The 16,063-nt window shown below is 42.7% G+C and overlaps 1 protein-coding gene across 4 annotated transcripts; it reads left to right on the top strand.

Moving 5' to 3' along the window:
• The first annotated feature begins 332 nt into the window (after positions 1-332).
• On the top strand, positions 333-7,625 carry LOC123062415 (TLC domain-containing protein 4-B). 4 transcript variants are annotated; one of them, XM_044485913.1, is made up of 12 exons: positions 333-735; positions 831-882; positions 2,530-2,754; positions 2,876-2,950; positions 3,061-4,277; positions 5,587-5,675; positions 5,780-5,915; positions 6,059-6,133; positions 6,268-6,389; positions 6,474-6,549; positions 6,976-7,035; positions 7,324-7,625. In XM_044485913.1, the coding sequence occupies exons 5-12, from the start codon at positions 4,200-4,202 to the stop codon at positions 7,477-7,479; spliced, it is 792 nt and encodes a 263-aa protein (XP_044341848.1). In that variant the 5' UTR covers positions 333-735; positions 831-882; positions 2,530-2,754; positions 2,876-2,950; positions 3,061-4,199; the 3' UTR covers positions 7,480-7,625. The 4 variants fall into 4 exon arrangements, with proteins under 4 accessions (XP_044341848.1, XP_044341849.1, XP_044341846.1 ...); XM_044485914.1 differs by having other exon boundaries at positions 2,468-2,754; XM_044485911.1 differs by having other exon boundaries at positions 821-882.
• Positions 7,626-16,063: the final 8,438 nt, after the last annotated feature.

Genomic DNA, 16,063 nt, shown 5'->3' with positions numbered 1-16,063 from the left:
CTCAGGAGTATTGCCTAAGCTAACACCAATGCATTGCGTAATGTGCGAAATAAAACTAGGTACTGTATTTAAAACAGTAGGTATATTGGGAGCAGTATTTAAATCTGTAGGAGCCATACCTGGGGTCTCCAGATTCTTCCTCCTCGCCATGTCAGTAGCTTTGTCCATAGTCTGCACCTCCTCTTTGTGTTTGTTCCTGACACTTCTTCTCCTCGCCGCCTCATCTAGAGCTGCCTTTTCTTTAGCCTTTTGAACCCTAACTTCAGCTTCCCTCAACTTTTGTTGCTTGGTAATATCAGCCTCCCCAAGATCTTGCAAACGCCGAGGCTCCTCCCTCCTCCTGATTTAGTAAACATCGCCGCCGCCGCCATGAGCCTCTCCACCCTCTCCCGCGCTCGTCCCAGTTCCAGGTTACTCTATCTCTCCGACCCCGCCGCCTGCTCCTCCCCGTCAATTCGGTTCATCAACAGGTGCATCACCTCACTCCGTGCAATGTTCGGACCCCTAGGGTTATCTGCTCGGGGGCCATGGCGTGTTCCACGCGGTGCTGCCTTCGCCGCCGCCGCCGATCGGCGGTGAGGGCGCTGGCTTGTGTCTCGTGGGTCGCTGCCTGACTTCCGGTCTGGGGAGACGGGCTTCATTGGCCAATAAATAGGGACGGGAAGGTCCGAGACTGGAGGTCCCTGGTCGCAAACTCGCAATCCCGGCAGCTATTCTACTACCAATCGAAAAAGAGTAAGCTTTCTTCCTAGTTTTGGGTTTCCTTTAATCCGCTTATTAGTTGGTGGCTGTGTTGACGATGCTATCCTTAATGGTTCAGTTTCATGAAGGAGAAGAAGAAGGCGCCGAAAGGGAATGGGAGCAACAAGTCTGAATGGACGGGTATGTTTTGATTGTGAGTTGCATTGCACTTTATTTTTATAGTTTGGGAAATCCTTGGGGTTGCCTATGGAACGTTTCCTTGATGTGATGGTTGGGCATATTTGTTTACTAAATCAAAGTTCCAGTTTACCTTCATCGACAACTCAAATATTTCTTACACGTCTTACCACAAGCATATATACTTCAAAAACATTTATTCTAAACCGGTTCATGATAGATCAACAAAACCTCGTTGACGCTCTCACCTAATAGGATATCTACATGAAAGAAGAATATCGTATAACTGCATAGTTCCAACAAGAAGACATTCAAATGCACCATTTTACACTCTGGAATCAGGAAGTGCAACTTCTTTAGTGTTTAGAATGGATCAGGTTACATGTTTTGTTTTCAATGTTAAATAAATAGTAAGCTTGCAAGTGCAACACATGTATTATCATGTGAAAACAATTAGCATTCATCATACAAAGATAATATATCAATAAAATGATGAAAATACATTGATGTACCAACATAAGAGAGGCAATAGAGATGTTTAAAAATGTTGTAACACACCAAAAAAAATTACACGGACTAAAACCCTAGTGAACATATTGCCAAACCTTTGTATTCAAGTTTTTCCTATCAAATAGGTAATGCCGAGAACCAATTTTTTTGTAATTACACACATGGGAAATTCGCAAAGAAGCGCATCATTCATCATAATCAACTCCATATTATTAGGGAAAATCTAAAAGGCTTGAAACATAAACCAATGCATCTATCCACAAAATAAGCTCTGCTTCATGACACCGACCAATGAGTACAAAGAATTGTTATGATCACACTAATAGGGCATCTTGCAATATAACAGAAAATCATTCAAGTCTATCATGTATATTTAGGAAAAAAGCAAATATTGCAATAACTTTTTGTGATGAAGTAATACAAAAGAGGTTCTGGAACATACTCCTTGGCTTCTTCTAAGGCTCAGTAGAAGCATGCTTGCTTGCATTCATTGCAATCAACCTTCCACTCAAATCCTTTTAACCAGAAGGGAGCTTGCTGCCCCAAACGAGTAGTAACAAACACTTTTCTGTTGGGAAATGTTTCACGCTGAAATATAATCTCAAGGAATCACTTTCATAGCAGAATTTTGTGTTCTAGTTTGATGAGGGATGCATTAGTTAAAATTTCAAAACAAGCTATTTCAGTTACACCAGTGTTCCATATTTTACTGTACTACTATTTTCTGCTATGTACTTTATTATAACGGTTTCCTTCACATACTTCCAGTTTGCAACTTCGGTTATACTAATGTTACAAACACAAACAAATAAAAATACTTGGTTGTACTTGAATTTTGTGTTGTTGTCCCTCCTTTTTCATTTATCTAAACTGCAATGGACTCCGTTATAAACACTGAAGCAGTGTACAAAGCTATCACTGAAGCACTATATAAAGCTATCACATTGCTATTCCATTTTTGCTGAAGTGTTTTTTCAACCACAACTTAGTTCTGTACTTCTTGTTAAAAATATCCACCCGGTGATTTTTTTTATATCTTCATAATAATACCTATCCTCTAATTGCTGGTGCGCTGTAGTGAGATTCAAATTTGGAGCAATACATCTTGCCCAGTTTCACCTGTGGAAACCCTCTTTTAAGGTCAAGATCCCTACAAAGATCAAAATGATAGAAGGTCCGGTGTGCTGGCGCTAATGCAGAGCGTGGCGCGGATGGGCTGGGTCCTCGGCCCATCATCCTCATTGTCTGCGCCTACATCACCTACTACATCGTTGTCCTCATCTCCGACTACTACCGCTCGCCGGAACCCATCCATGGCAAACGGAACTATACACCTGTACATGGACGCCGTCCGCTCCTGGCTCGGTAACAAATAATCCTGAAATTAACTTCTCCTGGCATGTATGGATGGACATTGGCAGCATGCATGCATGTCTATTGTTAGGCAGAATAAATGGGTCTCACACTCTTGATCATGTCCATGCAGGGCCTACAGATGTAGCTGTGTGTGGCAATGCACAGTACACAGTTGTCTATGCATCACAGTTGGCACGGGCATCATGTAAGCACAGGCAGTTTTACTATTTAAGCCTCTTTTGCTTCTGAATATCTGCAAATATTTTGTTCATAAAAGTCATGGACTGAAAGAAGTTCCTTGCCTTGAGAGTGCAGGTCTGTGGTGCCCAGCAACTGCCGCCATTAAAAGGGCCACGACGCGAACTGCAGCAGGATGGGGCGATGTACCTGGTGATGTTCCGCCTTGCCGAGGTCGTCCTCTCATAGTTCCCGGGCCTGGAGATCGGCCACCTTTGTCTCCATCATCGCCGTTATCATGTCCTTCACCTACTCCTTCATCGCGTTCTTCCTGAGTGTGCGACCTGCGCGCAAGGATAGGCCAGTGGCGGTGTACAGCCACTTGCATCGGTCGGCGGCCAAACGAAGGAGCGGTGGGTGGTGACCTGTGCGTAAGGAGAGGCCGGCCAGCGGCGGCGGGGGCGGAGGCCAACGCAGATCAATGGCGACAAGGGAAAAAAGGCAAGGCAAGTGTCGGCGGTGGCGGAGGAGGAGGGTCAGGCGGCGACCTGTGGGGCGGCGACCCTCGAGGGAGTAGGAGCATCCGGCGGGCAGAGGCAGGCGGCATGCGTCGCGGGGTAGTTGTTTTGAGGCGATCTGATTGCGATCAGTTTCCTGTTTTCATGGCTTGCGTGATCGTAGGGTTTGCAGAGGTGGGACGGCAGAGTTTTCGTCCGCCGAGGAAAATTGCTAAGCACAGTTTTGCCTGAGGGTTAGTCTAATCTTAATGGTTAGATCTAATTAAATAATCTGATCGTGAGGTTGTAATTGGTCCATGATGTTTTGTGTAGTTTAGGCTGGGTACATTTAGCAATGAATATGTTTGCTTGTTTAATAGTAGTATAGATAATTGTAGTTGGGGCCCTCCCAAGCCCCGGCCTATGGGCCGGCCCTGCGTGGACAGGCGGGCCACCTTCCCGGAGCCACGATCCGAGACGGACGCCGCCTTCTCGCGAGAGCCCCCGGCCTGCCGTCGTGCCTGTCCTCTCTTAAAACCCAACGCTCAAACCCTCTTCCAAAACATCGCTCCCACCGACGACGCCACCGCCCAAACCCCAGCCCTCCTTTTTGCCCTGAAATAGATCAAGCGTGAAAAACGTGGCCTGCTGTGCTGCAGGTTTGATTTCCCTGGAGGCGTATCCGTCCATCCATCGGCGCGTAATCTCGGATCAGCTTCTTCTCCTTCGCGCTTCATCCGCCCCTTCGTCGCTTGCTAGCTGATCCATCGGAGGGGACTCATGGACTGGAACTACGGCCCCGAGGAGCAGGTCCTGTGGCCGGCGTCGGTCCTCGCCGGCGTCCTCATGTGCGCCGCCGTAAGCTCTCCGCGCCCTCTCCTTTTTTGCTTTCTTAGTTCATCCGCTCTCCGTAGTTCAATCCTTGTGTTCATGGTTGCTCGAGCTCGGTTATTTGCGAGATTATTATTACCTACCTATATGCCGGTTGCTTTCCTGTTATCTGGGGGCCGTCCAGATCAAGTACCTCCGTCTTGTTAGGGGAAGAAGAGGCCGTTGGCGTCTTTGTTGCTGGCACAGTTAATGCAGGTTGCATCAGCGGCCCTGCAGTTTTGTCTGTAGCTATGCTTGCTGGTGAAGTTTGCCGCGTCAGTTGTAGCACTTGGCACAACTTACTAGTCAATGGTGCAGATACTTGTCAATCGTCGATGTCTCTTTTGGCAATCGAGACTGGCAGTGATGATACTGATACGTACCAACAGTTCAACTGTGCTAGTTGGGCAGACTGTGTTGAATACTTCCTTCTAGAACCGAGAGATATTTTGGATTTTAAAAAAAAAGACTGGGAAGTTCTAGCTCTTTTTTTTGCGTGGTTGCTATCTCGCATTGAATTTCTCTAGTTGGTCCAATGCAAATTACCAGTCAAGGGGAAGGTGCATCGGCATCAGATCAGCAGCAAGTGCGTGCGTAGACCGTGCTGTTTCGTGTTGCAGTGTTCTGGTCTGCTCTGCTCTGGCTCTTTGGTAACCAGGCCAGTATGTGATCAGTGCTACTACCTATTTGCAAAATTGCCCACAATTTGATGTTCTTGCCAGCCGATGGATTTCTTAAATTTTGGGTTTGTTGGAGAGATTGACAGTCTTGCACGTGTTCCAAAAAAAATACATTGAAGATAATCTGGGTCTCATTCTGTACAGGGGAAGATAATAAGTTTGGCATTGTACAGCATTTTGCAATAACAAAAACAAAAAAAGGAGTGCTAGAATTTGCTATATTAGACTCTCTCTCTCTCTCTCTCTCTCTCTCTCTTCCTGTCTTTTTATGCAGGACACCTTTCTTTTTCATGAACATTTGTACTTCCGTAGGTTATTGTGTGTACACGGAGTTGTTTCAGAAGTATTTGAATTTTTAAATATTTTTACTATCACGGTGGAGCTCGAAAGCCGAAATCCATCTCTCTTATTAGTACCTACTAGGCTACGTATCACAAAGTTTTGGCTTTTATTCCTGATGAAGCATACTGATTCTGAATTGAAAACTTTACTCCTCTAATTCTGAACTTGTCGTCTTACAACCTCTTATTTTTTGAAAGGATCTTACAAAAAACATTGTTCTCAGCTATTTAGTACATTGCATCTTGCTGCAAGAATTCATAATTTTGTCCTTGCAGGTATATAAGGTAACTAAAAAGGTTAGCTCATCGTGCTTCAAGTGTTATGATGGATTAAGTCCAATGCAAAAGCTTGAGTGGAATAATAGGTAATATTTACTTGGACACAACTTTATTGTTGTACTTGTACCTGTTCTTTATCACAGTTGACCTTTATTTTACTCAAGTCTAAATATGTGCAACTAACTGACAGGGGCTTCTCTACGGTCCATGCATTGGTTGCTGCTGCCGTTTCCTTTTACTTGGTCATGATATCTGGCCTCTTCAGTGAAGATGTCAATGGCATAATCATTGACAGAAAGTCATGGTTATCCGATTCCATGTTTGGGGTAAGCTACGCATTGCAACTGCATCTCCAGCTTTGCTTGGAGAGAGTCAAATTTGTTTCTCAGTCTGCAGTCTTTCAGAACAAATGGACATGAAATGCTCCTCTGCGTACATATTGATTTAACATACTGTATTACTTGTGCAGGTCTCGATCGGGTACTTTTTCACAGACTTGGCGATGATCCTATGGCATTTTCCATCTTTAGGTGGAAAAGAATTTGTAAGTTTTACACTATACTAGAGCACACATTATCTCTGAAGAAGATTAATGCGTGTTGGTTTCCTCCTAATCAGGAGTTTTTTTTTTTGACAAAGTTCCTAATCAGGAGTTGTTTCTATGTGATTTTGTTTCAGCTCTTGCATCACGGACTTTCCATGTACGCAATCTGTCTTGCTTTGTTCAGTGGGAAAGCACACATGTACATACTCATGGTCCTCTTCACTGAAGCCACCACTCCATTTGTGAACCTTAGATGGTAACATCTGATGCCACTAATACAGTCCTTCAAGAATTCAGGTTAAGATGTGTTGTTTCTGAAAGTTATTATGATTTGGTGCAGGTATCTGGATGTTGCTGGTCAGAAGGATCACAACCTTTACTTATACAATGGATTGGCTATGTTTGTCGGATGGCTGGTATGGTACTCGCTGCTCTCATGATTTAACATTATTGCTTTTCCTAAAGTCGTATGATTCATAAAACTTGCATGTTAGAATTCTCAAAAATCTAGTTAGTTTCGGTGTCGGCAGCCTTTACTGTCTCTGCCGTGCCACCGTACGCCCCTATCAACTTCGGCTCTGCCCTTTCTGTCTTTGTACAAGACTCAGATGCTCAGAGATATGTTCCTATTGAATGTCTCTGCCTTTTACCTTTTTGTTGGAAAATATATGCTTGATACGCTCCTCTTCATCGCAAGTCAGATGAAAATGCCAATTGTGAGCTGCAGGAGCGGCGCCCAGGCTAATGAGTTAACTTGAAGCATTTGTGACTAGATATGCCGCAAACTATTTATTCATTATCCTCTTTACTCTGGCATTAACACATCTTTTGTTGGCTTGCAGATTGCTCGGATAATCTTGTTCGTATATTTCTTCACTCATGTCTACTCCCATTATGATCAGGTATGCATGTCATCTACCCATGGACCAACTGAAATCGCACTTTTGCTAATATATATATATATATATATATATATATATATATATATATATATATATATATATAGCTTGAGATGTAGCTAAATTTGCTTGATCAGTATGATATACTGTATTAAAACATCATGAAAGTATATGACTGATTTAGTCTTCAGAAGATTCAGACAGTTCGATTGATGCAACTGAAACCGTTTGCTATTGCGAAAATTCAGACGGTTTGCTGATGACGTGCGCGCTGTACTTGTTTTTTCACAGGTGAAGTCCATCTTCGCCCTGGGATTCTACGGCATAATGACAGTGCCACCGACGCTGGCCGTGATGAACGTGTTCTGGTTCCGGAAGATATGTAGGGGGATGGTCAGAACCCTGTCGAAGATGAAGCAGCATACCGCAAACGGGAAGACGGATTAGAAGGAAGGATGATATAACTCTTCTTTTTTAGATCAAAAAAGATTGACTGTTGTTCCTTGTAGATAAAAGCTCGGCCGGTTAAATTTGAGGTAAAACCACGACACTTATTTTAAGATGGAGGAAATATGTTGGTGTCTGATTTTTTTTTTCTAGAGTATGCCCATGCAAAGAATTGTGGGATTGGTCATTGATGTGAGAGGTGATGCACATAGTATTATTCTTTTTACTTTCGTGGCTGCTCGCGGCCACGCGAAACCAACCCGTCGTCGTTGCTGAATCTGTGAAAGGGTATTCCTTTTTCCTTCGCCAACGTGAAAGGCTATTCAGAGGTGGGGTGTCGCACCAAGCACTCTCACATCGCCGGGCCGATTTTGTTCGTGCCGCGCAACGGACGCGTCGGGCTGGTGTCGACCGCGTCGTGGACGCACGCGAAAGCGTTCGTTTGCGCCGCGGACAGCGTTGCCGCCTTTGCTCTCCGTTCTTGGTCGTTTCCCCTCCAGATGGCACGCACTGCTCAGCAGAGCCCAAGGCCAACGGTTCTCACGTCACGCAACGGCCGAAGCAGTGCGGCGCACTCACGCAGAAACAACAACTGGATGCGCCATCATTCGGACGGTCTTTCACGTGCACTGCCATTGTTTTCCTCGTGCTCGGGGTCGAAGAAGACGTACCTGCCTGGTGCAAAATAACAAAAATCTGTTTTAAGTTGCACTTTTTACCAAAATAAAGTTGCACCTTTTAGTCGAGTATGTCTCTGCTATATTTTTCTATACTATACTCCCTCCGTCCGAAAATATTTGTCGGAGCATGGATGTATCTTGACGTATTTTAATTCTAGATATATCCATTTTTATCTCATTCCTCCGATAAGTATTTCTGAACGGAGGGAGTATTTAGAAAATAAGCCAGGCGAAACTTTTTGTCAATCTTTTTTTTTCTCCCACCACGTCCCTTCAGTTGGTTTTCTTTCAACCGTTTCATGTTTGGCTGGGACTTCCCGATACATCGTTCAATCACATTAATTTACTTATCTTTGAAACCAATTTCACCTTATCTATACTATCTCTACTATTTAAAAAGAACACAAGGTTTTCACTTCACCTTTCTTCCCATCATCATTTCGTCCAACCTTTCATGTAGTATATGATAATCAATCACCTTAATTTACTTACATTCTTAACCAATTGCATTTTAATTTACTTATCAAACTTCTAATCAAAATATAAGGTAATTCACGGGCAGAATTTGATGAACATTTATTTACACAATCGCATTATTATTGACAGGTAAATCACAAGCTAATGTATTAGAATATTTATATCTCGTTGCAATGCACCGGCATTGTTCTAGTTTTAGAAAAATATAAGTAATTTTCTTTTCCCGCGAACTCTTCATCAACCACTTTCCCCCTCTCACCATGTCCCTCCACAGATTGTTTATTATCCAGTCATTTTTATTCATTTCAATTTGACCGCACCATCCCAGTATGCCGCTCAATCACATTAATTTACTTACCTTTTGCACCAGTTTCATCTTAATTTAATTACCAAACTTCTCATCATACAATTTATTCAGACAATTTTTTATAAACATTTATTCAGACAATCACATTAATATTGGCAGGTAAATCACAAGCTAACGTATTAGAATATTTATATCATGTTGCAACGCATGAGCATTGTTCTAGTAAGGATAAAGAAAATAAGTATTTTTTGCAAATTAATAAAGCATGTCGTGATGGCATTCCCTAAAAAAGACATGGGCTATTTTTCAAAAGAAGAAAAGAAATTAGCACTTAATATGTAATTCTTCATGCTCGATATCTTATTATACGGTTGAAACATTGATATCAAAGTAGCTCACATAATACTAAGTAAACCCATACCTCCAAATTGACGACACAACTGCTTCAGACTGATTGCCTCCATGTTTTTGCTCCTGTCATCAGGACAGTAGACAAAGATGCAAATCACCCATATATGTACTTTTTTTGCGCAAACACCCATATATGTACTTAGTGTTAAAGAAATGGGCATATTGTTGCCTCCAAAGATAATCACTTTGTCATTTGACGACAAATGTAGTTTCCAAAATATGAAGGACGTAAATAAAACCGGGGGAGTGGTCATTCCATCTGAAGGCTTGACAAGTGTATGATTTTCATACTTGTCCATGATTTCAATGACAAGGTTTTGAACTACCCGCGTGAATTGTTCTACATATAATTGTTCTACAAATTTATAACATAGTTTTATAAGATACTTGTGCCATCGCCACCGCTAATCGACCCTCAATTCAGAGAAGAACCATTACTCTTGTATAACACCCACAATGCGGCTATATATCCCACGTGTCGGGGCACGACTTAGAGGCATAGCCGCATGGTAGGTTTGTCGCAAGAGGGGTAATCTTCACACAATCCCATGTACTGAATAAGAAAGGGATAAAGAGTTGTCTTACAATCGCCACTTCACACAAATACAAGTTAACCATACATCATCCAGAATACAATCAAGGCCCCACTACGAAACCAAAATAAAAGAAGACAACCCCAAATGCTAGATCCCGGATCGTCCCAACTAGGCTCCACTACTGATCAACCGGAAAAGACACAAATAACGATCAAGATCTTCATCGAGCTCCCACTTGAGCTGGGTGCATCACCTGCACTAGTATCATCAGCACCTCTAACTGTTTGGAAGTATCTGTGAGTCACGAGGACTCAGCAATCTCACACCTGCGAGATCAAGACTATTTAAATTTTAAGCTTATGGGTAGGAAAGGGGTAGTGAGGTGGAGCTGCAGCAAGCACTAGCATATATGGTGGCTAACATACGCAAATGAGAGCGAGAAGAGAAGCAACGGAACGGTCATGAACTAGAAGTGATCAAGAAGTGATCCTGAAACTACTTACGTTCAAACATAACACAAGAACCGTGTTCACTTCCCGGACTCCGCCGAAAAGAGATCATCACGGCTACACACGCGGTTGATGCATTTTAATTAAATTAAGTGTCAAGTTCTCTACAACCGGATATTAACAAATTCTCATCTGCCACATAACCACGGGCACGGCTCTCGAAAGTTTATACCCTGCAGGGGTGTCCCAACTTAGCCCATCACAAGCTCTCACGGTCAACGAAGGATATTCCTTCTTCCGGGAAGACCCGATCAGTCTCGGAATCCCGGTTATAAGACATTTCGACAATGGTAAAACAAGACCAGCAAAACTGCCTGATGTGCCGACAATCCCAATAGGAGTTGCACATATCTCGTTCTCAGGGCAACACCGGATAGGTCAAGCTACGAGTAAAACCAACCCTCAAGTTTCTCCGAGGTGGCCCCGCAGGCTGTTCGGTTCGGACCAACACTTAGAGAAGCACTGGCCCGGGGGGTTAAATAAAGATGACCCTCGGGAGCGCGACTCCCAAGGGAAAAGTAGGTGGTGGTGAGGCAAATGGTAAAACCAAGGTTGGGCCTTCCTGGAGGAGTTTTATTCAAAGCGAACTGTCAAGGGGTTCCCATAACACCCAACCGTGTAAGGGGCGCAAAATCAAGGAACATAACACCGGTATGACGGAAACTAGGGCGGCAAGAGTGGAACAAAACGCCAAACATAAGGTTGAGCCTTCCACCCTTTATCAAGTATATAGATGCATTAATTAAATAAGGTATATTGTGATATCCCAACATAACCATGATCCAACATGGAACAAACTTCAGCTTCACCTGCAACTAGCAACGCTATAAGAGGGGCCGAGCAAGAGCGGTAACATAGCCAACCAATGATTTGCTAGGAAGGTGGGTTAGAGGCTTGACATGGCAATATAGAAGGCATGATATAACAAGTGGTAGGTAGCGCGACATAGCGATAGAGCGAACAACTAGCAAGCAAAGATAGAAGTGATTTCGAGGGTACGGTCATCTTGCCTGAGATCCCGCAAGAAAGAAGAACGAGTCCATGAAGAAGACAAACGGGCGAAGTCGAACGAATCCTCACAAACGCGACGTTATCGGAACTAACCCGAAGAAGCAGCACCGGAAAGAAGCAAACAACATAGTAAACAACCATCACATAAGCATGGCATGATGCACAACTAAGTATGATGCATGTCCGGTTTAATGAAGCATGGCATGGCAATATGCACAAACAACACTACAAGTTAAGTGGAGCTCAATATGCAACGAGTTGCATATTGACGAAACACCACATGTCTTATTTAGTTCTCTCTCAGTTATGTACCCAACAATATGAAATGTTATTGGACATGGCAACGAGTGAAGCATATGAAAACTACCTATCTAGGCAAATTTAAATGAGGCCGGAAATAACAAACAACAATTCCGGAAAATCCTCATATGCAATTTATGGATTTGGTACTGTTCTGCCCTAAACCATATTTTTATTGTTGTTAAACATGCAAAGTAATTACACCATGTTAAACTAAGCATTTTTCTACCCCATATACATATAAAGTTTATTAAATTCGGAGCTATGGTTATTTAGTTATGAAATAAAGCATTTTAGCATGGCATTTGAACAAATTTAAACAAACAACAATTTAAACACTTCAAACATGCATGAAAGTTGGATATTATGAAACTAGACAAGATTCTAAGCATTTTTCATATATAATGTTTTTACAAAAGATGCATGGTTGGACTATAAATAGAGAAAAGCGGGAAATTTGGATCACCCGATCAAAATCGGACGGTCGAGAAAGAATAGACTATGGGAGTCCAAATAAGAAAACGAAGATGTTTTGTTGATGTTTGGGGATGATCCGAATCCAACGGTGACGACTGCCCGGGTCGGGTCCGGGACAGCTTTCGGACGCGCGCGCGAGGAGGGCCGCAGGCTGACGAGAGAGGTTAGGTTGGGCCTGGCGGTAGGTAGTGGACTGTGTAGACGGTCTAGGGAGGAAAGAGAGGGAAAACCCGGCAATAGTTTTCGGAGACCGAAAACGTCCGACGAGAAGACCGGCTATAATGCCGCTATAGTTTAACGGTTGGGCTATCAAACGAGCTCCGAATGCGATGGAACTTGGCAGGCGGCCTACTGACAATAAAACAACACCGCACGCCAACTTTCATCCCATTCTGAGAACATTTCCCGACCACTTATAAATACTATTTTGGAGGTGCCACGGGCACATGCAAGTGTGTCTGGGCTCAGAACGGACAACGGAAGGAACTGGGAGACCGGGACAGATGCAAGTTTTGAAAACATGTGGATGCAATATGCATGATGACATTGCAAGATGCAACACGCAAACGAATGACATGGCAACGACAGCGAAAAACTGGAAGACACCTGGCGCAACGGTCTCGGGGGCATTACAACACTCCACCGCTACAAGAGGATCTCGTCCCGAGATCTAGGACGGCACCGGAGAGAAGAGAAAGAGGAAGAGGTAAAACAAAGTGGCTTCTTAGACAAACGAGTGAAACCACGAACCTTGCGAGGTTGAACACTTGAAAGAAGAATACAATGGAGATGATCAAAGTTTAAAACACTCCGTTAGAAAAGAGAAACAAGGAACCTTACTAGAACCTTGTAGGTTGAAAGGCATAAGAAAAGGGTTGCAATGGACAAGAAGTACATGCAAGCACTCCGGTTGAAACGAGATGTACAAAGAATGATAAGGATCAATTACGACAACACTCCGGTTGGAGATGGAAGGCATATAATATGAACTTGGCAAAAGATGAGACGATACTTGATGAGATCAACAACACATTGCCTCCAGAACTACTGAAAGAATGGCACAATGGGTAAGAAATATTTCAGACAGCACTCCGGTTGAGAAGGGAGGTAAAACATGACAAAATGGGAAGAACTTGAAAAGAGGGCACGGCACTCCGATTAAATGATAAGCATGAAAAGAACACGATGCTCACAACTCGAGATGATGAGAGAAGAGAGCAACAGCACAATGCCTCTGAAAGAAATGAAAGAATGGAATGGAATGAATGGAGGGAAACAAGATCTTGAGAGAGCACACTTACAACAAATTCTAGAACGGAGTTGTTGGATTATCAACAACAAAAGGATAAGCTTGATGTGGGCTTATGGAAGAAAACTTCTCAAAATTGAGGTGAAATTCTGCCACAAACGGAAACAAGATTTGATTGCGAGCTAGAAAAGATAGAAAGCTTCTTCCACCGAGGTGCTAAGGATAAAACTTGGATCATAGATAATCACCACAAAGAGCAACATTCCCAATGGAAGGCTTTAGGTGGTATCTATACCAATGTAACTCCAAGGAAGAAAGTGATGGGTTTAAATACCTCATTCCTGACAACTTGCGAATCATGAAACACGAAAGAAATTCTCAAGAATGACATAACACCACCGCAAAAGATAAGGTAAAAAGAATTGCACTTCAGAATGCAAGATGAAGAATGCTTGAACTCCTCAAAACAAGACATGTGTTGAACACCATGTTTATTTTAGAGTATATCTTGGAGGATCTTAGCTTCGAGAGAAAACTTGAGGACAATTGAAGAATGAAAGGAATCCTTGATGAACCACCATGAAGAAACTCCCGAAGAACTCCGGTAATAAAAGAATAAACAAACGAAAGGGAAAGTTGAAAAGAACTCCGAGAAGGGATTTAACATTTGGATGAAACAAGAATACGAATTACATTATGCGTATCCTTCACCAATTAAATTGATGTCAAGCAACGGATTTGGCATACTACTTATTCTCGTAGAAAGGATTAAGATAGATATAGCGTCAACTTGGGAAGGTCTTCTATGAACCGCCGGTAGGATTGGAAAGAACGAACGAATTGATATGATAAACAAGGAAGAGAACTCTTGAACGAACCACCATAAGAATTGAAAAACGAACGAAGTAAAGGGATGAATCACCAGTAAGAATTTGAAAACGAACAAAGATACTTGGGGATATTTAGATACAAGAGAATGAAGAGATCATGAGCTGATTAGATAATACTTGAATGATGCATCAGTATGATTTGGAGGATGAGAGTTGAAAGCTGAGAATGAATAAACCCAAAATGATGGCCTTCGGAGAATCAAACTGAAAAGAATCTTGAATTGCTCCGGATGGGTGAAAAGAATTCTCACAATCAAAAACAATTATGAGAGGATGGCAGCAAGCTTGAACTATGCATCTCTGAGAGAACTGATAAGATATGGAGGAAAAACTCTTCTTCGGTCTTCAAAATCCGAGAATGGCGATGAGAAACACCACCATGAATTGTTGACATAATCCGGGATGAAAATTATAAAGGTTGAACCAATGATGAAAAGAATGTGAAAGATCTTGGAGAAGGCATTTGACTGATGATAACTCATTCTTACGTCAAACTTTGAAATGAATTTGAGAATCACTCCGAAAAGAATTAGAAGAGTCGGGTAAGATCCTGAGAAAAGACCTGTGGGTTAGGGCCCACTCAAGAGAAACACCGTTGAACGATTTAAAAGATAGATTGTGCCGGTTGAATTAAATGGCTTGAATAAGGTAACACCTCGAAACAGCTGAAAGGATTACGAATAGAAACACGCCGGGTTGAAAAGGATTGACATGACAATCTCGATGATCATGACGGATTAGCTTCCACATAGAAATATGAGAATACCGCTTAGTAAAAGGTATGGATTCAACACTTGACTTTGAAGCAACTCGAATACCACAACAAAAACAAAACAAGGATTGGCTTGCAGAATGAGCCGGAAACAAACATATGATAGACCCCATATCGTATCATATGTCTATTGGAAAGATATTCTAGGAGCTACTTGAATTCCCACTTATAAACTCCCAAAACTTTTTGGTTATGCAATCAGGTGTTGGGGATACAGGGGAAGCATAATATCTCACCCAAACTAACAATTCCTACATCCAGCTGTATCCATCCTTCAACACATAACCAAGAAACCTTCGGAAATCGTGTACCTCAACCTTCGAAAAGAATCCGTTATACAAGTTATGGCAATACTCTCGAACTCCCGCCCCAGTACTGGGTGGCGTCGAGGTTATCTCACCAACAACTGCATAAAAGAGATTTTCGATGTCGGCAAACTCAGGTATTCCAGAACTGCAATGATAAAATTGTGACGACGACACCTCGGAGCTCAACTCCCTGGGACACTGACACAACCCCTAAATGTTAGGAGGAACCAAGAACAATGTTCTCGTCACAAGACTATCAGAACGATTCCAAGATACCCGCGTGATCCAAAAAAAATCGTGAAATTTGAGGAGAGAAAAGTCAAAACTTCTACATCAGGAGGCCTCACCAGAGCGACGAAGGGACTGAGGAGTAAAAAGAATCCTACTCTCCAATATATATAATCCTAAGACTCAAAACATTTTGTTCTAGATTCAACAACATCAGCGATTCGATCAAGCAGGGGGCTCCTAAGTCGGGGATGGCTCTGATTACCAACTTGTAACACCCATAATGCGGCTATATCTCCCACGTGTCGGGGCACAACTTAGAGGCATAGCCGCATGGTAGGTTTGTCGCAAGAGGGGTAATCTTAACACAATCCCATGTACTGAATAAGAAAGGGATAAAGAGTTGGCTTACAATCGCCACTCCACACA

This window comes from Triticum aestivum, chromosome 3A, assembly GCF_018294505.1.
Source record: "Triticum aestivum cultivar Chinese Spring chromosome 3A, IWGSC CS RefSeq v2.1, whole genome shotgun sequence".
In the NCBI taxonomy this organism is placed as follows: Eukaryota; Viridiplantae; Streptophyta; class Magnoliopsida; order Poales; family Poaceae; genus Triticum; species Triticum aestivum.
Note: the sequence above shows the minus strand (reverse complement) of the source record. Positions and strands in the feature narration are given on the sequence as shown.